The sequence below is a fragment of the Schistocerca nitens genome, chromosome 6 (assembly GCF_023898315.1).
Source record: "Schistocerca nitens isolate TAMUIC-IGC-003100 chromosome 6, iqSchNite1.1, whole genome shotgun sequence".
Classification (NCBI taxonomy): Eukaryota; Metazoa; Arthropoda; class Insecta; order Orthoptera; family Acrididae; genus Schistocerca; species Schistocerca nitens.
Window position 1 is genome coordinate 568,510,873 of NC_064619.1, and position 17,682 is coordinate 568,528,554.

The 17,682-nt window shown below is 42.3% G+C and overlaps 1 protein-coding gene across 1 annotated transcript in view; it reads left to right on the plus strand.

Moving 5' to 3' along the window:
* The window catches only part of LOC126262977 (E3 ubiquitin-protein ligase PPP1R11), a 64,971-nt gene that overhangs the window by 30,110 nt on the left and 17,179 nt on the right, over nucleotides 1-17,682 (plus strand). The window contains exon 3 of the mRNA XM_049959928.1: nucleotides 11,480-11,650. Coding sequence (XP_049815885.1) covers nucleotides 11,480-11,650 — 171 coding nt within the window. The remainder of the gene's footprint in view (nucleotides 1-11,479; nucleotides 11,651-17,682) is intronic.

Sequence of the window (17,682 nt, forward strand, 5' to 3'; positions counted from 1 at the left end):
ACTAACCTACTCTGATGAGCCAAAACATTATGACCATCTGCTTAATGGTGTGTTATTCCACCTTTGGAACACTATACAGCAGCAGTTCTGTATGGCTTCAGTTCAAGAGTTCTTTGTTGGGTTTCTGGACGAATGTGGCACCAGACGTCTATGTCCAGATCGTGCAGTTTCCACAAATTATGGGCTAGAGTTTTGTGAGAGCAGAGTTGGCACTCGGTAGTGTCCTAGTTGTGCACCAGCGGATCACAACAGGTGAATTGGTTTCCAGCACATCAGTGTGGCCATCACTATCATACTCCTCATGCTCAAGCATGAAAGGGATGTAGGTGGTCCACAGTAATGTTCACATAATCCACAACTGTCATGGTGCCTGTGATTACAACAACAGGCCCCATGGAAGACCAGGTGAATTTTCTCCATAACATAATGCTGACACCATCAACCTATTGTAACAAAAAATGCAATTCATCTGACCAGGCAACATGTTTCCATTGATCCACAGTGCAATCTCAATGATCTGTAACTGTAGAAATCATAATTTACAATGTTGTTGTATCAGTGTGAGAAAACATAGGGGATTGGCTTCTGCAGAGCCTCCTTTTCAGCAAAATGTGCTGAACGGTATCCTCCGAAACCCTTGAGTTTGCACCAACATTGTACTCTGTCATCCGGACTGCCATATATCATCATATATTCTGCTTCACAGAATAGACAAGCCTCTGACCGCCACATTCTATGATGAGGTGTCGATGCCTGGCATTTTGTCACTTGCTCTTGGTTTCACTGTCCTCCAACCACTATCCATAGGTACTCGTGACAGTAACATAAGTGAGCAGCAAACAAGGATTGCTTTTTCCAGATGCTCGTTTTCAGGAGCTGAACTGTAACAATCTGCTCTTTGTTAAGGTTGCTTATGTCAGTAGATTTCTCCATTTACTGCTCATATCACTGTTAGAATGATTCCCCATTCATCTTTACTTAACAATGGTGATTATGTTTTGGCTCATTGGTGGATGTGTTAAGAGGTGTGTTCAAAAAGTAAGGTGACTTTATATTTTTATGAAAAAATGTTTATTTATTCACCAATATTCATTTATTCACCAATATTCATGCTGTCCCCTTCAAAGTCATCTCCCTCAGATACGATACATTTGTGCCAACGCTTCTCCAAATCCTCAAAATACTTTTGTATCACTTTTTGGTACAGCCTTGAGTACTTCCAACAGTGCAGTTTTTATTTCCACAATCACTGAAAACCTTCCTCCTTTCATAGATCTCTTCAGTTTTGGGAACAGGAAAGTTATAGGGGGCCAAATCCAGTGAATGTGGTGGCTGAGGCATGATTGTTGTGTTGTTTTTGGCCAAAAAATTTCTCACAAACAATGATGAATGAGCAGGTGCATTGTCGTGATGCAAAAGCCATGAATTGTTTTTTCACAATTCCTGATGCTTTTTGCATATTGCTTCTCGCAAACGGTGCATAATGTCAAGGTAATACTCCTTGTTGACCACATGACCTTGAGGCAAAAGTTTGTAATGCAGTACGCTACGGTAACTGAGAAAATCAGTGAGCAAACCTTTGACATGTGATCGAAATTGGCGGCATTTTTTGGTCTTGGTTCTCCGGGATGCTTCCATTGGGATGACTGGGCTTTGTTTTCGACATCATAACTGTAAACCCATGTTTCATCACCAGTTATGACCCTTTTGAGCAAATCAGGATCATCATTGGTGTCACTTAGGAGCTCTGATCAAAATTGAGAAGTTTTGGAACAAACTTCACCGACACACATCTCGTGCCCAAAACACCCGAAAAAATTGTATGACACAAACTGACCGATATGCCAACATCCTCAGCAGCTTCTCGTACAATAATGTGACAATTTTCCAAAGCACTTTTCTTCACAGTTTTGACGTTATCATCTGTTGTTGATGTGCTGGGGCGTCCGGAGCGAGGTTCGTCATTGGCATCTTCTCGGCCATCTTGCAAGAGCTTGTACCACTTGCAGACTTTTTTTTTATGTAGAGCAGACTCACCATATGCCACCATCAACATTTCAAGTGTTTTAGAGCACTTGATTCCATTTTTCACACAATATTTGATGCAAATTCTTTGCTCCATTCTTTATAATAACCGAAAATCATCACGTACACTAAAACAAGTCCAACTTTTCTATCTGTCAGAAACAAACGAAGTATGCTGCACACTTGAAAATGTGAACATATGTTCGGGCCATGTGTACCAACATAACAAAAAAGGCGCGTGCAATTTGAAAAGTCAGTTTACTTTTTGAACAGCCCTTGCACAGTTACCACAGATGAACTTGCCTTTATTGTATGAGGAAATCTTGAACAGCACTGACATTCACAGACTCCAGGGTCTGATATAATCAGTGCCAGGTTCTATAGAGATTTTAACCATAAATATTGTAAATCAGAATGCAAAATAAGGAAAAGCCAACCACAACCTATAGCGGATGAAGAATTCTGCCTCTGAAACTTGCTTCCAGTTTTATGTTTGCCAACCGATTATTTAGATGGAAGCAACACACTTCTGTTTTACTCACACTGGGTTTTGGAGTCTCCAGATTTTGAAGTAATTATCTAACGCAGACAGTTCGTTGGTTAGAATCTCTTCTGTTGTCTTCATTTCCTGGTGTTTTATGGCTAGAGCCAGGTCATCGGCACACCAGTATTTTCTGGATGAAGTGTCAGGTAGATCAGATAGATACAGGTTGAACAGTAATGGTGAGAGAACTGATCCTTGAGGCAAACCGTTGTTCAGCTATTTCTCCTTACTTATGTTGCTTCCAGTGATAACCTGAAACTGCTGATCGCTTAGCGTGCTGTTAATCAGTCGAGCCATTGTTCTGCAGGGATTATGTGGAGAAATTTGTAGATAAGGCCTTCCCTCCACACATTGTCGAAGGTGGCAGTTAGATCAACAAACGCCACAGATGTTTTCTGCTTCATTTGGTATCCTGACTCTAAGAATGATGTGAGAGACAATACTTTGTTGAAGCAGCTATGCCCTGGTCTGAAGCCTGCCTGATCAACTGGAACGTTCTCTAGGATAGCACTGCTTATTCTGTTATATACAAGCCTTTCAAAAAGCTTGTAGCAGCAGCTAAGTAGGGCAGTGGGGCGATAGCTTTCTACCATATTGCTGGGTTTGCCAGGTTTCAGAACAGATATTATCTTCACCCTTTTAAACTCCAATGGAAGTTGACCAGTCAGCAGGATGTCAGTGAAGAATTCTGCCAGCCATTTCTTAGCTTTTCCTCCCATATGGATCAGGAATGCTGGATGGCTACCATTGAATCCAGGCGCCTTAAGAGGTCTGAGGTCCTTCAGTCCAGAGTCAATGTTTGTAACTGTGAAGGGATGGGTATACTTAGATGAGGGAGATGCCTCCTTTTTCAGGTCACGAAGCTGTCATCTGATATGTCTTGTATGTTTCTTGTCGGGAGGCACTCTTGAGGTAGTAATGATGTGGGAAGCAATTTGGTCTGGTGTTACTTCGGAATTTTTTCTGCATGCTGGTGCACTTCCTCCCAGTTTTCTTCCTGCTGGAGTGGGTAAAGTCCATATTTTCGACTGTTTCTGCCCATTTCTGTCCCCGAGACATGTCCAAGCTGGACAATAGTTCCATAGCTATCTCTGGGTCACCACTTTGCTGGAAGTGTTGGTACAGTGTTTCACTTTCATCATTCCATCCTGGAACATATTCTTTTCGGTATCCTCTTGGCATACATTTTTTAGCTGTTGCTGTTACTGCACCAATGAAGCGTTGATCAGCTGATCAGGTCGTAATGGCTGTGCATCGAGTCATGAAAAGGGTTGAAACGGAAGTGGTACAGACCCACACTCTCTTCTTGACGTTTGACAGAATTCAACCCCAACCTTACGTGTTGCTGTTGGTGTCAGCAGTTTAATCACACCAACCAGTCATGTTCCGATAAGGCCAAATGTGTCACCTGTGGCAGGGATACCCTTGAGGGTGATTGTCCACTTCCATCCCCTCGTTGCAGCAACTGTATAGATGACCACACTGCTTCCTCTAGAGATTGCCCTATTTTTAAAGCTGAACGAATTATTCAGGAAATCCAAATGAAGGAAAAGGTCTACCTTTGCTGCTCATAAGTTATTCGCCAGTAGAAAGCCCACTGTGCTCCCAGCGGGTAAATATAGCACTGTCCTCACCTCTCCTTGACCTACTGAGGAGGTAGCCACACGGACTTTCGATCTCACCTTTAGTGCCATGGTCGTCAGATCGGCCAACCCAAAGATCACCCGTTCAACCTCCCCACTATCACCTGCTCACTCTAAGGCTCAACCTTCATCGGCTTCTGCTAAATCATGGTCCCCAAAATCAGATGCCCGGACTTCCAAAAAAAGAGCCTACTTGTTAAGATTTTTTACATACCCAGACCTCACAACCATCAGCTTCTCCCTCTTCTCAACATCCTGCTTCCAAGAGGGCTCATAAGAAACAAAGTTCCTCTGCTTCTCTGCCACGGCATGGCTCTTCTACAGCGTCACCCAGTGGTAGTCACCCTCAGCCGTGTCGCCGAGACACACTGCTGGTGGCCGATCAACCAGCCGATCACTGGCTGCAGGAGCTGCCCCCGAACAGCCTATGGATCAGGATCTTTGGCCTCTGGCTGAAAGCCGTTCCTCACCGTCAGCTGCTGGCTCTCGGCAGTCATTGAGTTGATGACAACTGTGGTGAGATTTTTCCCTTTTCTGTCCACCCTATGTCAATTATTCATTGGAATGTCCACAGAATTTGCTCCAATCCGGATGAGTTGTCGATCCTCTCACGATCCCACTCCCCAGTCATCTGTCTTCAGGAAACAAAGCTATGTCCAATGATCTCTTTGTCTTGCCTCATTTCCAGTCAGTCTGGTTTGATCTCCCCTCTGTTGATGGCACTCCGCCAAACGGGGCACTTACTATTCTTCTCCATGATACTATCCATTATCACCCAATCCCCTTATACTGTTCTTTCCAGGCTGTCGCTGTACATCTTTCCCTTTCTGGATACACCTTCTCTGTTAGTACCATATACATTCCATCGTCCACACCAATGGCAAGAGCTAATCACCTTCATCACCTATCATCCCCGTATATGCTGGTTGGGGACTTCAATGCCCATCACCTGCTTTGGGGATCTCCTTGTCCGTGTCTGAGAGGCTCCCTATTGATTGACCTCTTCCACCAAGCGGATCTTGTTTGCCTCAGCCCTGGGGAACCTACATTTTTGTCTGCCTCCACATCAACCTACTCTCATTTGGACCTATCGGCCATTACTGTTCAGCTAGCTTGTCGTTTTCAATGGTTTGCTCTTGCTGGTACACTCTCGAGTGACCATTTTCCCTAGGTCCTTCCATTACAGTCACAACTGCCATCTATGCGCCCAAGACGCCGGCAGTTTCCCCAAGCTGATTGGACATTTTTCTCCTCTCTAGCAACATTTGATGACTGTCAGTTTCCTAACATCGATGATCAGGTCACTCATGTTGTGGAAGTTACTCTCACAGCTGCGGAATGTTCAATACCTCACACCTCCCCTTTGCCCCGTCACCTCCCAGTTCCTTAGTGGAACAAGGCGTGCCGTGGCTCAATACGTGAGCGGAAACATGCCCTTTGCATTTTCCACCATCATCCTACATTAGCCAACTATATCCACTGTAAGCAGTTAGGTGTGTGCTGCCGTCGCATCATACATGATAGCAGTAAGTCAAGCTGGGACTTCGCTACCAGCTCCTTTAACACCTTCACCCCTTCATCTGTAGTTTGGAGTTGAATTCAACGGTTATCCGACAAGTCTATTTTCTCCCTGATCTGTATGCTAACTGTTGCACAAGATACTTTAGAGGACCCTGTCACAACTTTCTCACGAGTAGTGTATGTAAGGATTTGGAGTGCATTTTAAATTGCCATTTAGGCTGGTGGCTGGAGTTCCAAAACCTTTTAACACCTACCCAATGCGGTTTCCGAAAGCATTGTTCCATAGTTGACAATCTTGTTGCTCTCTCAACTTATATCGTGAACAATTTTCTCAGGAAACACCAAATGCTAGCAATATTTTTCGATCTGGAGAGGGCATATGATACCTGATGATTGGAGGAGAGGCATCCTCTGCACACTGTTCTCTTGGGGCTTTCGCAGTCGGCTACCCCTTTTCATCCATGAATTTATGACAGAGCACACATTTAAGGTGCGGGTGAACACTACTCTATCCTGTACTTTCTCCCAAGAAAATGGGATGCCGCAGGGCTCTGTGCTAAGTGTTGTACTGCTTGCCACCACAATAGATCTGATTATGGATTGTCTCCTTCCTGATGTCTCAGGCTCCTTCTTTGTTGACGATTTTGCAATCTACTATAGTTCTCAATGGACCAGTATTCTTGAGCGGCATCTATAAGGATGTCTTGATCGCCTCCTCTCATGGAGCATCGAAACCAGCTTCAGATTTTCTCCCAGTAAGACCATCTGTGTAAATTTTTGGCGTCATATGGAGCTCTGTCTGCCTTCCCTACATCTAGGACCTATTGACCTTCCGTTCGCGGACGTCACCAAATTCTTGGGACTTACAGATTTACAGAAAACTGTGCTGGTCTTCCCACGTTTCATATCTTTCGGCTCACTGTCTGCAATCCCTCAACATCCTCCGTGTTCTGAGTGGTACCTCCTGGGGAGTGGACCAAGTGGTCCTTCTCCACCTATATCGCACTCAATGTGCTCGAAATTGGGCTATGGAAGCATAGTTTACTCCTCTACGTGGCTGTCTATTCTTCAGTGTCTAGACGCTGTCCACCACCATGGATTGTGTTTAGCGTCTGGAGATTTTTACACCAGACCCTTGGAAGAACCTTTACACTGAGACTGCTGAACCTCCACTGTCCAATCAATGAGCCGTCCGTCTGAGTTTTTACACTAGTCATCTGTCTTCCATACCTGCTCATCCGACCCATGCCCTTCTTTTTGACACATCCTTGGATTTAGGGTATGCAGGCTGCCCTTCCTCTGTACTACCACTGGGAGTCCACTTCCGTCAACTGCTACATTCCTTCTCCTTCCAATTTTCTACAATTCTCTTGACAAATGGGGGTATAGCGACACCTTGGCTTCGCTCCCAGACCTGCCTTCTCCATGATCTTTGTCATATTCCCGAGGATAGTACCCCCCTCCCCCCCACCCTTCCCCCTATAGTTTATCATCGGGCATTTTCTGCTCTATGTGCACATATGGAGGATGCCGCATTTATTTACACTGATGGCCCAAAGACCGCCTTTGGTGTTAGGAGTGCCTATATTGTTGGCAACACCCCTATTAGATTTCGGATTCCCGACCAGTGTTCAGTTTTTACTATGGAGCTTTACGCTGTTCTCCAGGCTGTGCAATACATCCATCGCCATAAGTGGGTGCAGTATATTATATGCTCGGATTCACTCTGCTGTCTTCTCAACCTCCAAGCTTTTTATCCCGTCCACCCTCTGGTCCACCACCAAATTGAGGACCGCCTCCACATGCTCCACTTGGGGTGAGGTGGGGGGGGGGGGGGGGTGCATCTTTGTGTCATTCCTCTGGATCCCAGGGCATGTTGGTATCTGCGGAAATGAGGCAGCCGTTATAGCAGCAAAGGATGCAGTCTCTCTTGCTCAGCCCGCTGTTTGCATGGTTCCCTTTGCTGATCCTCAGAGTGTTTTATGTTGTCGTGTTGCTCCTTTATGGCACACACATTCTGTGTTATGGGACATGAAACCTCTTCCCTGTGCTCGGACCTCTTCCTCCCGGTCTCATCATCAGGAGGAGGTAATTTTAACTCCGGATTGGGCACTGTCTTTTTAGCCATTGACATCTTTTAAGTGGCAATCCTCCCCCGCATTGTCCCCACTGCTCTCAACCATGGACAGCGAGACACCTTTTACTTCAGTGCCCCTATTTTAATCCGCTACGCACCTGTTTACAGCTGTCGTCTAATATCTCTTCCCTTTTAACAGATGACACGTGCTCAGCCGATTGTGTCCTTGAGTTTATCAGTGTCAGTGAGATGACATCGGTCATTTGAAGCTCTTTCTGGGGAAAACAACCCCCTCTTCAACAGCAATTTTGTAAAATTTCCTTCTGTTTTTAGTTTCCCTCCTTCTCGAGTTTTGCTCACATTGCTGTGGATTTAAATTTCGGTTTTTTACCCTTCATTAAACCACAGAATGGGCACTTATGACAGTTGCAGTTTTGTCCCCTTATAAAATAAAAATCATCCCTTGTAACAATTCATGCCATGAAGTCGTCTCCTTCTTTAGAGTACTGAATGTGTGCTGCAAAGACAGACCCATTCTGTTCAATTTATGTTCTTCACTCAATATGCCTGGCACCCACTGTGCACAAACTCTATGAAACCTAAACTTCTCATGCAAGATGTTGGAAGTACGAGGGTAATCCCAAAAGTAAGGTCTCCTATTTTTTATAAGTACAGAGACCTGTTTATTTCTACAGTGGTTTACATCATTTTACAGCTTGGATATTGGCTATTTTTTGACATGATCACCATTTCTGTTGATGCATTTTTGTAGACGCTGTGGCAGTTTTTGTATGCCCATGTCATACCAGCTCGCCCCCATGCCGTTCAGAAAGTTATGAACCTCTTCTTTCACCTCGTTATCGGAGCTGAATCGCTGGGAGCACAATTAATGCTGACAGGTACTGTGAGACTCTGAAAAAACTCGAACGGGCAATTCAGAACCGGAGAAGAGGAATGTTGAGCAAGGGTGTACACATTCTCCAAGACAACGCTCGCCCACACATCGCTCAACAAACCATTGCTCCCCTGCAACAGTCTCAGTGGAACACAATCACCCACCCATCGTATAGTCCAGACTTGGCGCCCGGTGACTATCACCTGTTCCCTAGGTTAAAAGAACATTTGGCTGGAAAGCAATTCAGCTCCGATGACGAGGTGATAGAAGAAGTTCATAACTTTCTGAACAGCATGGCGACGAGCTGGTATGACATGGGCATACAAAAACTGCCACAGCATCTACAAAAATGCATCTACAGAAATGGTGATTGTGTCGAAAAATAGCTAAATGTTCAAGCTGTAAACTGATGTAAACCATTGTAGAAATAAACAGGTCTATGTACTTACAAAAAAATAGGAGACCTTACTTTTGGGATTACCCTCATAGTTCCATGTGAACAGCCTACAGCAAGTGTTGTGTTGTCAATCGTCATACTGCAATCATTATGAATGACTATAAAAATGGATAACAGTCTCAACAACAATAAAGCCTTTTTTTCAATGGTTACTGGTTTGGGTCAGTGTGTGACCATTCTCACACCCTTAATACCATGGTGGTAGGGGAAGTGCTGGTGAATGGAGCAGCTGTTATGACTCCACGAAATAAATGTTTATTGTGGTCAAGATTGTTTGTAATCCATTTTCAAAGTCCTTTTAGCTAGACTGATGTTTCACCATGAGAAATGTTCTCAAAAACTATGTTATGAATGATCTGTTGTGCACATTGCTATGTGATTTCAGTTGCCTTCACCGCAAGACGACCAGGATGCTCGTAAACCCTCATGCTTTGCCTTCCTTCATTAAACTTATGGATGCAGCTCAAGACATTAATCTATGACAAACATTTGTTGCCATACAGATGTTGCATTTTGTGATGCGCTTTTCTGTGGACAGTCCTCTGACCCACAAAAAACACGAATTCATGGTGTTCTGCTTGTGTTCACTTGTGCAGCGCACCCACCATCTTACACTGGCTGTCACATGGTGTCCTGCAGCATCTACAACGAGCATACATCAGCTGCTGTCTTCTGGTGAAAAGTGCATGCGTAATTTAAACGCATAGAGCAAACTGACATTTATTTATTGACCTACCATTGTAGAATCATAGAGCATATACTGAGCTTAGGCAGAATAAGATATCTTGAACAGAATGATTTACATGCTTGCTAGCATGGATTCCAAAAACATCAGTCTTGCAAAACCCAGCTTGCACTTTTCTTACATGATTTTCTGAAATGCATGGATCAAGGCAGTCAGCGGATGCAGTATTTTCTTTCTTTCTTTCTTTTTTTTCCCCTCTCTCTTACTTCTGAAAATCATTTTACTCGGTACCTCACCAGTGATTATTGATAAGAGTATAATTATTAACAAAAATGTGATTATGTGGAGCATCAAACAAAATTTAGAGGCATTCATGGTAGGAAAGATGCAGCATATTATATTGTATGGAAAATCATCAACGGAAGTAAAAACAATTTCAGGTGTGCCCCAGGGAAGTGTGTTGGGATGCTTCTTGTTCATATTGTATATTAATAACCTAGCAGTCAACATTAATACGAACCTCAGGCTTTTGCAGATGGTACATTTATCTGTAATTAAGTTCTATCTTTAAAAAGCTGCACAAATATTAGTGAGATCTTTATAGGATCTCTTTGCAGAGATTAACAACTTGTTTTAAATATTCAGAAATGTGAAAGTATGAACTCCACAAAACCCAGAAAAGTAGTATCTTTTGACTATAGAGAATTGGATGACTTATACAAATATTTGGGTGTGACAATATGCAGGGACATGAAATGGAATGGTCACATAGGTTCAGTCATATGTAACAAGAGTGACAGACTTTGGTTTATTGGCAAGATACTTGGAAAATGCACACTCAGAATTGTGTTGTATTTATTGGTTGATTGTGTATATTAATTCTATTCATATTGAAGAGCATTGAGGACAGTAAAAAAATATGAAGCAGTAAGTTTTGGCTAATATTTAAAAGTGTTAATTGTATTCCATTAATGGAAATTACATAAAGAAAAATTAGCATTTATTTTAGTGACTGACAGCAGAAATGCCCACGAAAGGCAAAGGTTTCGAGTTCAATTCTCAGTCTGGCACACAGTTTCAATCAGCCAGTGCAGTCTCTACTGCAGAGTGAAAATTCCATTCTGGAATGCAGTTTGTTATTTGCATATTCCGTGGATCATGATTTCAATTTCTTGCTATAATATGGAATGAGTCAGTTTTACATTTATAGTAATCTTCCACACAGAAAATACCACACACACATACATTAATTTTATTATTCCATATTTACAACACTGGGTTGATGGTCAAAGATAACTGATTTATCTTTTTGATTTGACTTGGTGTGTGCTTGGCATAAAACACAGAACGTGGGTCCTATTTCTCATGACTGCACTATACGTGGAATGCAGTGCTAACCCTGCTCCCTACATCCATATTGTATGGAATTTGTACTCTTCACTCCTTTCTAAGCCACTTTGAAAGCGAAAAATAAAAATGCTCAGATAATAGTAAATACTGTCATTCTTTCATGTCATGTGTACACTGTTTTATTTGTCATGGTTTTTTTATACCTCTCACATCCAAGTTAATTTCTATTCAGTGTTGATACTAGTGATTATTTTGCATGACAGCAAGTTACATTTTTTGCAGGTTGTTGCCAGTATGAGAAACCAAGACAGTTTGGTGAAAGCTCCTCTGATAGTGATGATGATGAATGTGAGAACTGTCATGGTCATGTAGAAAGGAAAAGGAAGAAGAAACAAGATAATGGTTCTTCATGCCCATTGGAAGATAAAGATAGTGCATGCCCCCCTCCTAATGGTAAGATATAAATAATGTTAATGATTGATTGATTAGGATAACCGTATTTTATTGCTTATGGAGGTTACTTCAATACTAGTTAAAACAAGCAGTTCAACTTCTGCACAGTTGCTAACTGATAAGTTTTTTTATTTATTTATATTTGTTTATTGATTTATTTAACCTGGCAAGATTAGGACCATTAGAGCCTCTCTTGCATGTAAAAAGATGTTCTACATATTTTACATTATACATATATCTAAAAACAAAGATGATGTGACTTACCATACGAAAGCGCTGGCAGGTCGATAGATACACAAACAAACACATACATACACACAAAATTCAAGCTTTCACATCCAATGGTTGCTTCGTCAGGAAAGAGGGAGGGAGAGGGAAAGATGAAAGGATGTGGGTTTTAAGGGAGAGGGTAAGGAGTCATTCCAATCCCGGGAGCGGAAAGACTTACCTTAGGGGGAAAAAAGGACAGGTATACACTCGCACACACACACATATCCATCCACACATACACAGACACAAGCAGACATTTGTAAAGGCAAAGAGTTTGGACAGAGATGTCAGTCGAGGCGGAAGTACAGAGGCAAAGATGTTGTTGAAAGACAGGTGAGGTATGAGCGGTGGCAACTAGAAATTAGCTGAGGTTGAGGCCTGGCGGATAACGAGAAGAGAGGATATACTGAAGGGCAAGTTCCCATCTCCGGAGTTCTGACAGGTTGGTGTTAGTGGGAAGTATCCAGATAACCCGCACGGTGTAACACTGTGCCAAGATGTGCTGGCCGTGCACCAAGGCATGTTTAGCCACAGGGTGATCCTCATTACCAACAAACACTGTCTGCCTGTGTCCACTCATGCGAATGGACAGTTTGTTGCTGGTCATTCCCACATAGAAAGCTTCACAGTGTAGGCAGGTCAGTTGGTAAATCACGTGGGTGCTTTCACACGTGGCTCTGCCTTTGATCGTGTACACCTTCTGGGTTACAGGACTGGAGTAGGTGGTGGTGGGAGGGTGCATTGGACAGGTTTTACACCGGGGGCGGTTACAAGGGTAGGAGCCAGAGGGTAAGGAAGGTGGTTTGGGGATTTCATAGGGATGAACTAAGAGGTTACGAAGGTTAGGTGGACGGCGGAAAGACACTCTTGGTGGAGTGGGGAGGATTTTGTGAAGGATGGATCTCATTTCAGGGCAGGATTTGAGGAAGTCGTATCCCTGCTGGAGAGCCACATTCAGAGTCTGATCCAGTCCCGGAAAGTATCCTGTCACAAGTGGGGCACTTTTGTGGTTCTTTTGTGGGAGGTTCTGGGTTTGAGGGGATGAGGAAGTGGCTCTGGTTATTTGCTTCTCTACCAGGTCGGGAGGGTAGTTGCGGGATGTGAAAGCTGTTTTCAGGTTGTTGGTGTAATGGTTCAGGGATTCCGGACTGGAGCAGATTCGTTTGCCACGAAGACCTAGGCTGTAGGGAAGGGACCGTTTGATGTGGAATGGGTGGCAGCTGTCATAATGGAGGTACTGTTGCTTGTTGGTGGGTTTGATGTGGACGGACGTGTGAAGCTGGCCATTGGACAGATGGAGGTCAACATCAAGGAAAGTGGCATGGGATTTGGAGTAGGACCAGGTGAATCTGATGGAACCAAAGGAGTTGAGGTTGGAGGAAATTCTGGAGTTCTTCTTCACTGTGAGTCCAGATCATGAAGATGTCATCAATAAATCTGTATCAAATTTTGGGTTGGCAGGCCTGGGTAACCAAGAAGGCTTCCTCTAAGCGACCCATGAGTAGGTTGGCGTACGAGGGGGCCATCCTGGTAACCATGGCTGTTCCCTTTAATTGTTGTGGCACAGTGTTACACCGTGCGGGTTATCTGGATACTTCCCACTAACACCAACCTGTCAGAACTCCGGAGATGGGAACTTGCCCTTCAGTATATCCTCTCTTCTCGTTATCCGCCAGGCCTCAACCTCCGCTAATTTCTAGTTGCCGCCGCTCATACCTCACCTGTTTTTCAACAACATCTTTGCCTCTGTACTTCCGCCTCGACTGACATCTCTGCCCAAACTCTTTGCCTTTACAAATGTCTGCTTGTGTCTGTTATGTGCGGATGGATATGTGTGTGTGTGCGAGTGTATACCTGTCCTTTTTTCCCCCTAAGGTAAGTCTTTCCGCTCCCGGGATTGGAATGACTCCTTACCCTCTCCCTTAAAACCCACATCCTTTCATCTTTCCCTCTCCCTCCCTCTTTCCTGACGAAGCAACCATTGGTTGCGAAAGCTTGATTTTTGTGTGTATGTATGTGTTTGTTTGTGTATCTATTGACCTGCCAGCGCTTTCGTATGGTAAGTCACATCATGTTTGTTTTTAGATATATTTTTCCCGCGTGGAATGTTTCCCTCTATTATATTTACATTATTCATAGTATGATAACCATGTTACATTACATATAGAAATAATTTAAAAAATTACATTAGAACAGATAGAAACAAAGTTTATAGTAGTACTTGTTAAGTACAATAATAAATAGATAATTATGGTAAGGGAGCTTTTTAATTATGAGTGGTAGCAGCAATGGGTATGAGAGAAAGGGGTTGAAGAGGGAGAGAAAGAGAAACTTGATAGCATACAGTTAATGAATATAAGGGGAAAGGAAGTGGTGTGACTCATAGAGAAAGGACAAGAGAAAGAAGTGTAGCTGGGAGATGTTAGGAGTGTTGGCTTCACTATTAGACAAAGGGGAAAATTGGAAAATTGGGTATATACATTATTTTTTGGGGAAACATTATCAAGGTGAGACAAGGAACTGTTTCAGCTTTATCTTAACGGCAACAGGGCATTGACTTGCATACATAGTGTAGGGCAGCTTGTTCCAGAGGTGAATAACAGAAACAGCGAAGGAATTTGCGAATTTTTTTTTTTCCCCTGTATGAATAGACACAGCTAGCTAGATAACTAGATAAGTGAGAACTTGTGTTGTAATGATGATGATGATGATGATGATGATGATGATGATGATGATGATATGACATGTATTTAAGGAGAGACAGTGGCAGAAGTTATGAAAAAATCACCATTTTTTTATTTGCTTATTTGAAAGTAAGTATATTTGAGATTATTATCCCAAATTTTTTCTTTGAAATTCGAAACACAAATGGTATGATAAAAATTAAAACCGTGAACAGTGTAATGCACCATATGCCCATTTTTCGAGGTACACAGTGGAGGAAAAATTTTCTTGCTTGATTTGGCCTGTGCACCTGGAAAATATAGCTTTGGAAGTCTGTGATTTTTTGTATACAACACAGCAGTCTTGTATAGAAGGCTGTTGAGCTTTGTAAACAAGTTTTGTGCTGTTAAGTGGAATTTGAGTGAAGTTGGATTTATTGCATCATTCTTTGTGCAAGGTTGAATATATTGATCATTTTTTGCAATGGCTCAGCCTGGTGAAGTATTTGAATAATATATTTCCAATATAAAGTGAAAAACTGATGCTGAGGTTAGGATCGGGCCTGCAGATGCAATCATTAGCTTTTCTCCAAGTGCATCGAAAATAAAACTTGGGAAAGGTATTTTGTCAGAAGAAATGAATCGTGGCAGAAATACAGGTTTCAGGATTGTGGCTCTGGAAATGGTGGCTGAGGCACTTATAACAGCCAGCAAGTGCTTTTTTGTGGAGAAAATGTGAATTTGGGGATGATGGAGAGAGAGAAGGTTTGGTTTGCACACTGCACATTTTATGTCAAAACTGTGATGCTGACACTCTAATCAAGACATTTATGGCCAGTAATAGAATGTATGAAGCCAATACGAGATTTGCTTATGGACTAAGGTGTATAGGGATTGGAAGAGGGGGGGGGGGGGGGGACCTTTTATGTGGTATTATGAACATGCCTGGTTCTCCCCTAAAATTTACTGTGGTGAACACTACTCTTGTCAGTGCAGTAATTGAAGTTAGCATGAAAATGGCAGTTCAAGGGCAAGGGGCAATTCAAGAAAATTGTACTGCAAGTAATATCAAAACACATAGCAGTTCCTTTTGGCAGTTCCTGGATGAATAGGGTGCATACTTCACTGCATGGAGTTTCAGCAGTCATCAGTGTTGACGCTGGAAAAGTAGTAGACTTACAGGTGATGTCTAATTATTCTTCTGCATGTTCCTTGCACTAGAAATATAATGATGCAGGTAAAGAAACAGTGACAAGAAGCTCAAAAGCCATTTGTAGCAGGAATATGTAGGCTCCTGTGGTGAGATGGAAGTTGCTGGTATGAAACTCATTTTCCATAGGTCTTTATGAAAGTATGTAGTAAGATACACTCAGTGTTCAGGGGATGGAGACTCTAGTGCTTTCAAGAATGTAGTTGAAAGTCAGCCCTATGGAAAAGACTGCTATACTGAAAAACTGGAGTGCTTTGGCCATATTCAGAAGGGAATGGACAGATGACTCAGAAGACTTGTTGCAGACAATAAAGGCAAGCTACTAGTGGATGGGAAGCCACTGGGAGCTAAAATTGACTAACAAGGAAGAGAATTGACAGCCTACAAGTCTATTAATATGAGGAAGGCAGTATGGGCCATTTGGTTTCATTACTTGTTGACAGACACGACACCTCAACATGGCCTGTGTTCTAATGAATGGTGCAAATTTCTGCAAAGCAAAGAAAGTGGGAAAGCTTACAGCCATAAAAATGACCTTCCTTATGAAGTTGCAATGACGATTAAACCAACTGTTAGAGCACTGGCTTAACCAGAACTGCTAGAAAAATGTCTGCATGGCGAAACACAGAACCCAAATGAAAGTTTCAGTGCTCTTATTTGGAGGAGTTGTCCAAAGACTGCTTCCAATTTGGTAGTCAAGATTTCTGCTTTGGAAGCTGCAGCAGTGTTTAGTGATGGGAATGTGGCAAGGCTTCACATCCTCAGTAGGTTGGGTTTTACACCTGAGTCTTCGCTGAGCAGATGCTGCAGATCGTCATTGAGCGATGAATCGTGAAAGTGGAGACTACAGTACAGAATATAGAAAAAAACTGCTAGGCAAAGTAGCAGAGGAGCTAAAAGAGCTGCAGAGCATTATGAGGAAGAACTGAAATATGGCATGGGCAGTTTTAGTTTTTTAAACATTTCATCCAAACTTTAAAATGATTTTTCTGCAACTTAGGGTTTTCTCCATTCAGGATCACACACGTCAGAAACTCTTGGAAGGATTTCGATGGAGTTTGGCACATTTATTCTTTTATTTGGAAGCAATACTTAAATGTAACAAAATTTTAATCTAGACATTATAAACAGTTTTATGGTTGTTCAAATTCAAAATATCACAGAAAATAAAAGAAATAATTTACCAAAAAGTTACTGCACTTAATTGTACATTTATAGTATAGATTGCTTTACCATATAAAAAATTTGCAAAATTTACCTTGAAATAATTGAAAAGTGTACCTTAAAATAATAATGTAACAAAAATTCAGAGTTCTCCCACAGTATTAAAATTTTATTAAAAATTCTGTAAAAAGTATTTAAAGCATAGTGGATCCCTCTACATAAGAGTGCAAAATTTCAGTGAGATTGAACAAAAAATGACAGATACATGGATTTACGAAGATATCAGTGCCAGACTGCCACTGTCTCCCCTTAATCTCTAGTGCAAGATACTGGAGTGCCTGTGCACTGTGGAACCGATGAAGTAGACGTTGTGGAAAGCAGTCGCATAACTTTGTCTGGCCACAACCACCCTAACTGGGATTATGGAGCACTGGTATGGTCATATAGAGGAATGTTGCAGATTTAATGCACACAAGCGAGGTAATTTCTAGCCATTTAGTGTTTTCGCTACTCGTGTTGTGTTTGATTATGTCACAATAGTGGAAGTTCAGTAAAATGAGTGATTTCACAATGTTACAATTTCACATCCTGTTAAAAAATGTGTTGGGGATGTAAGGGAAGCAGAAGTCTTTTTGCACATGGCAGCAGTGTCTTCTGCTCAGTTGAAATGCTCATCCAAAGTTACACTGAAACTTGTCACTGTTTTCTGGCACGGTATTGGAATA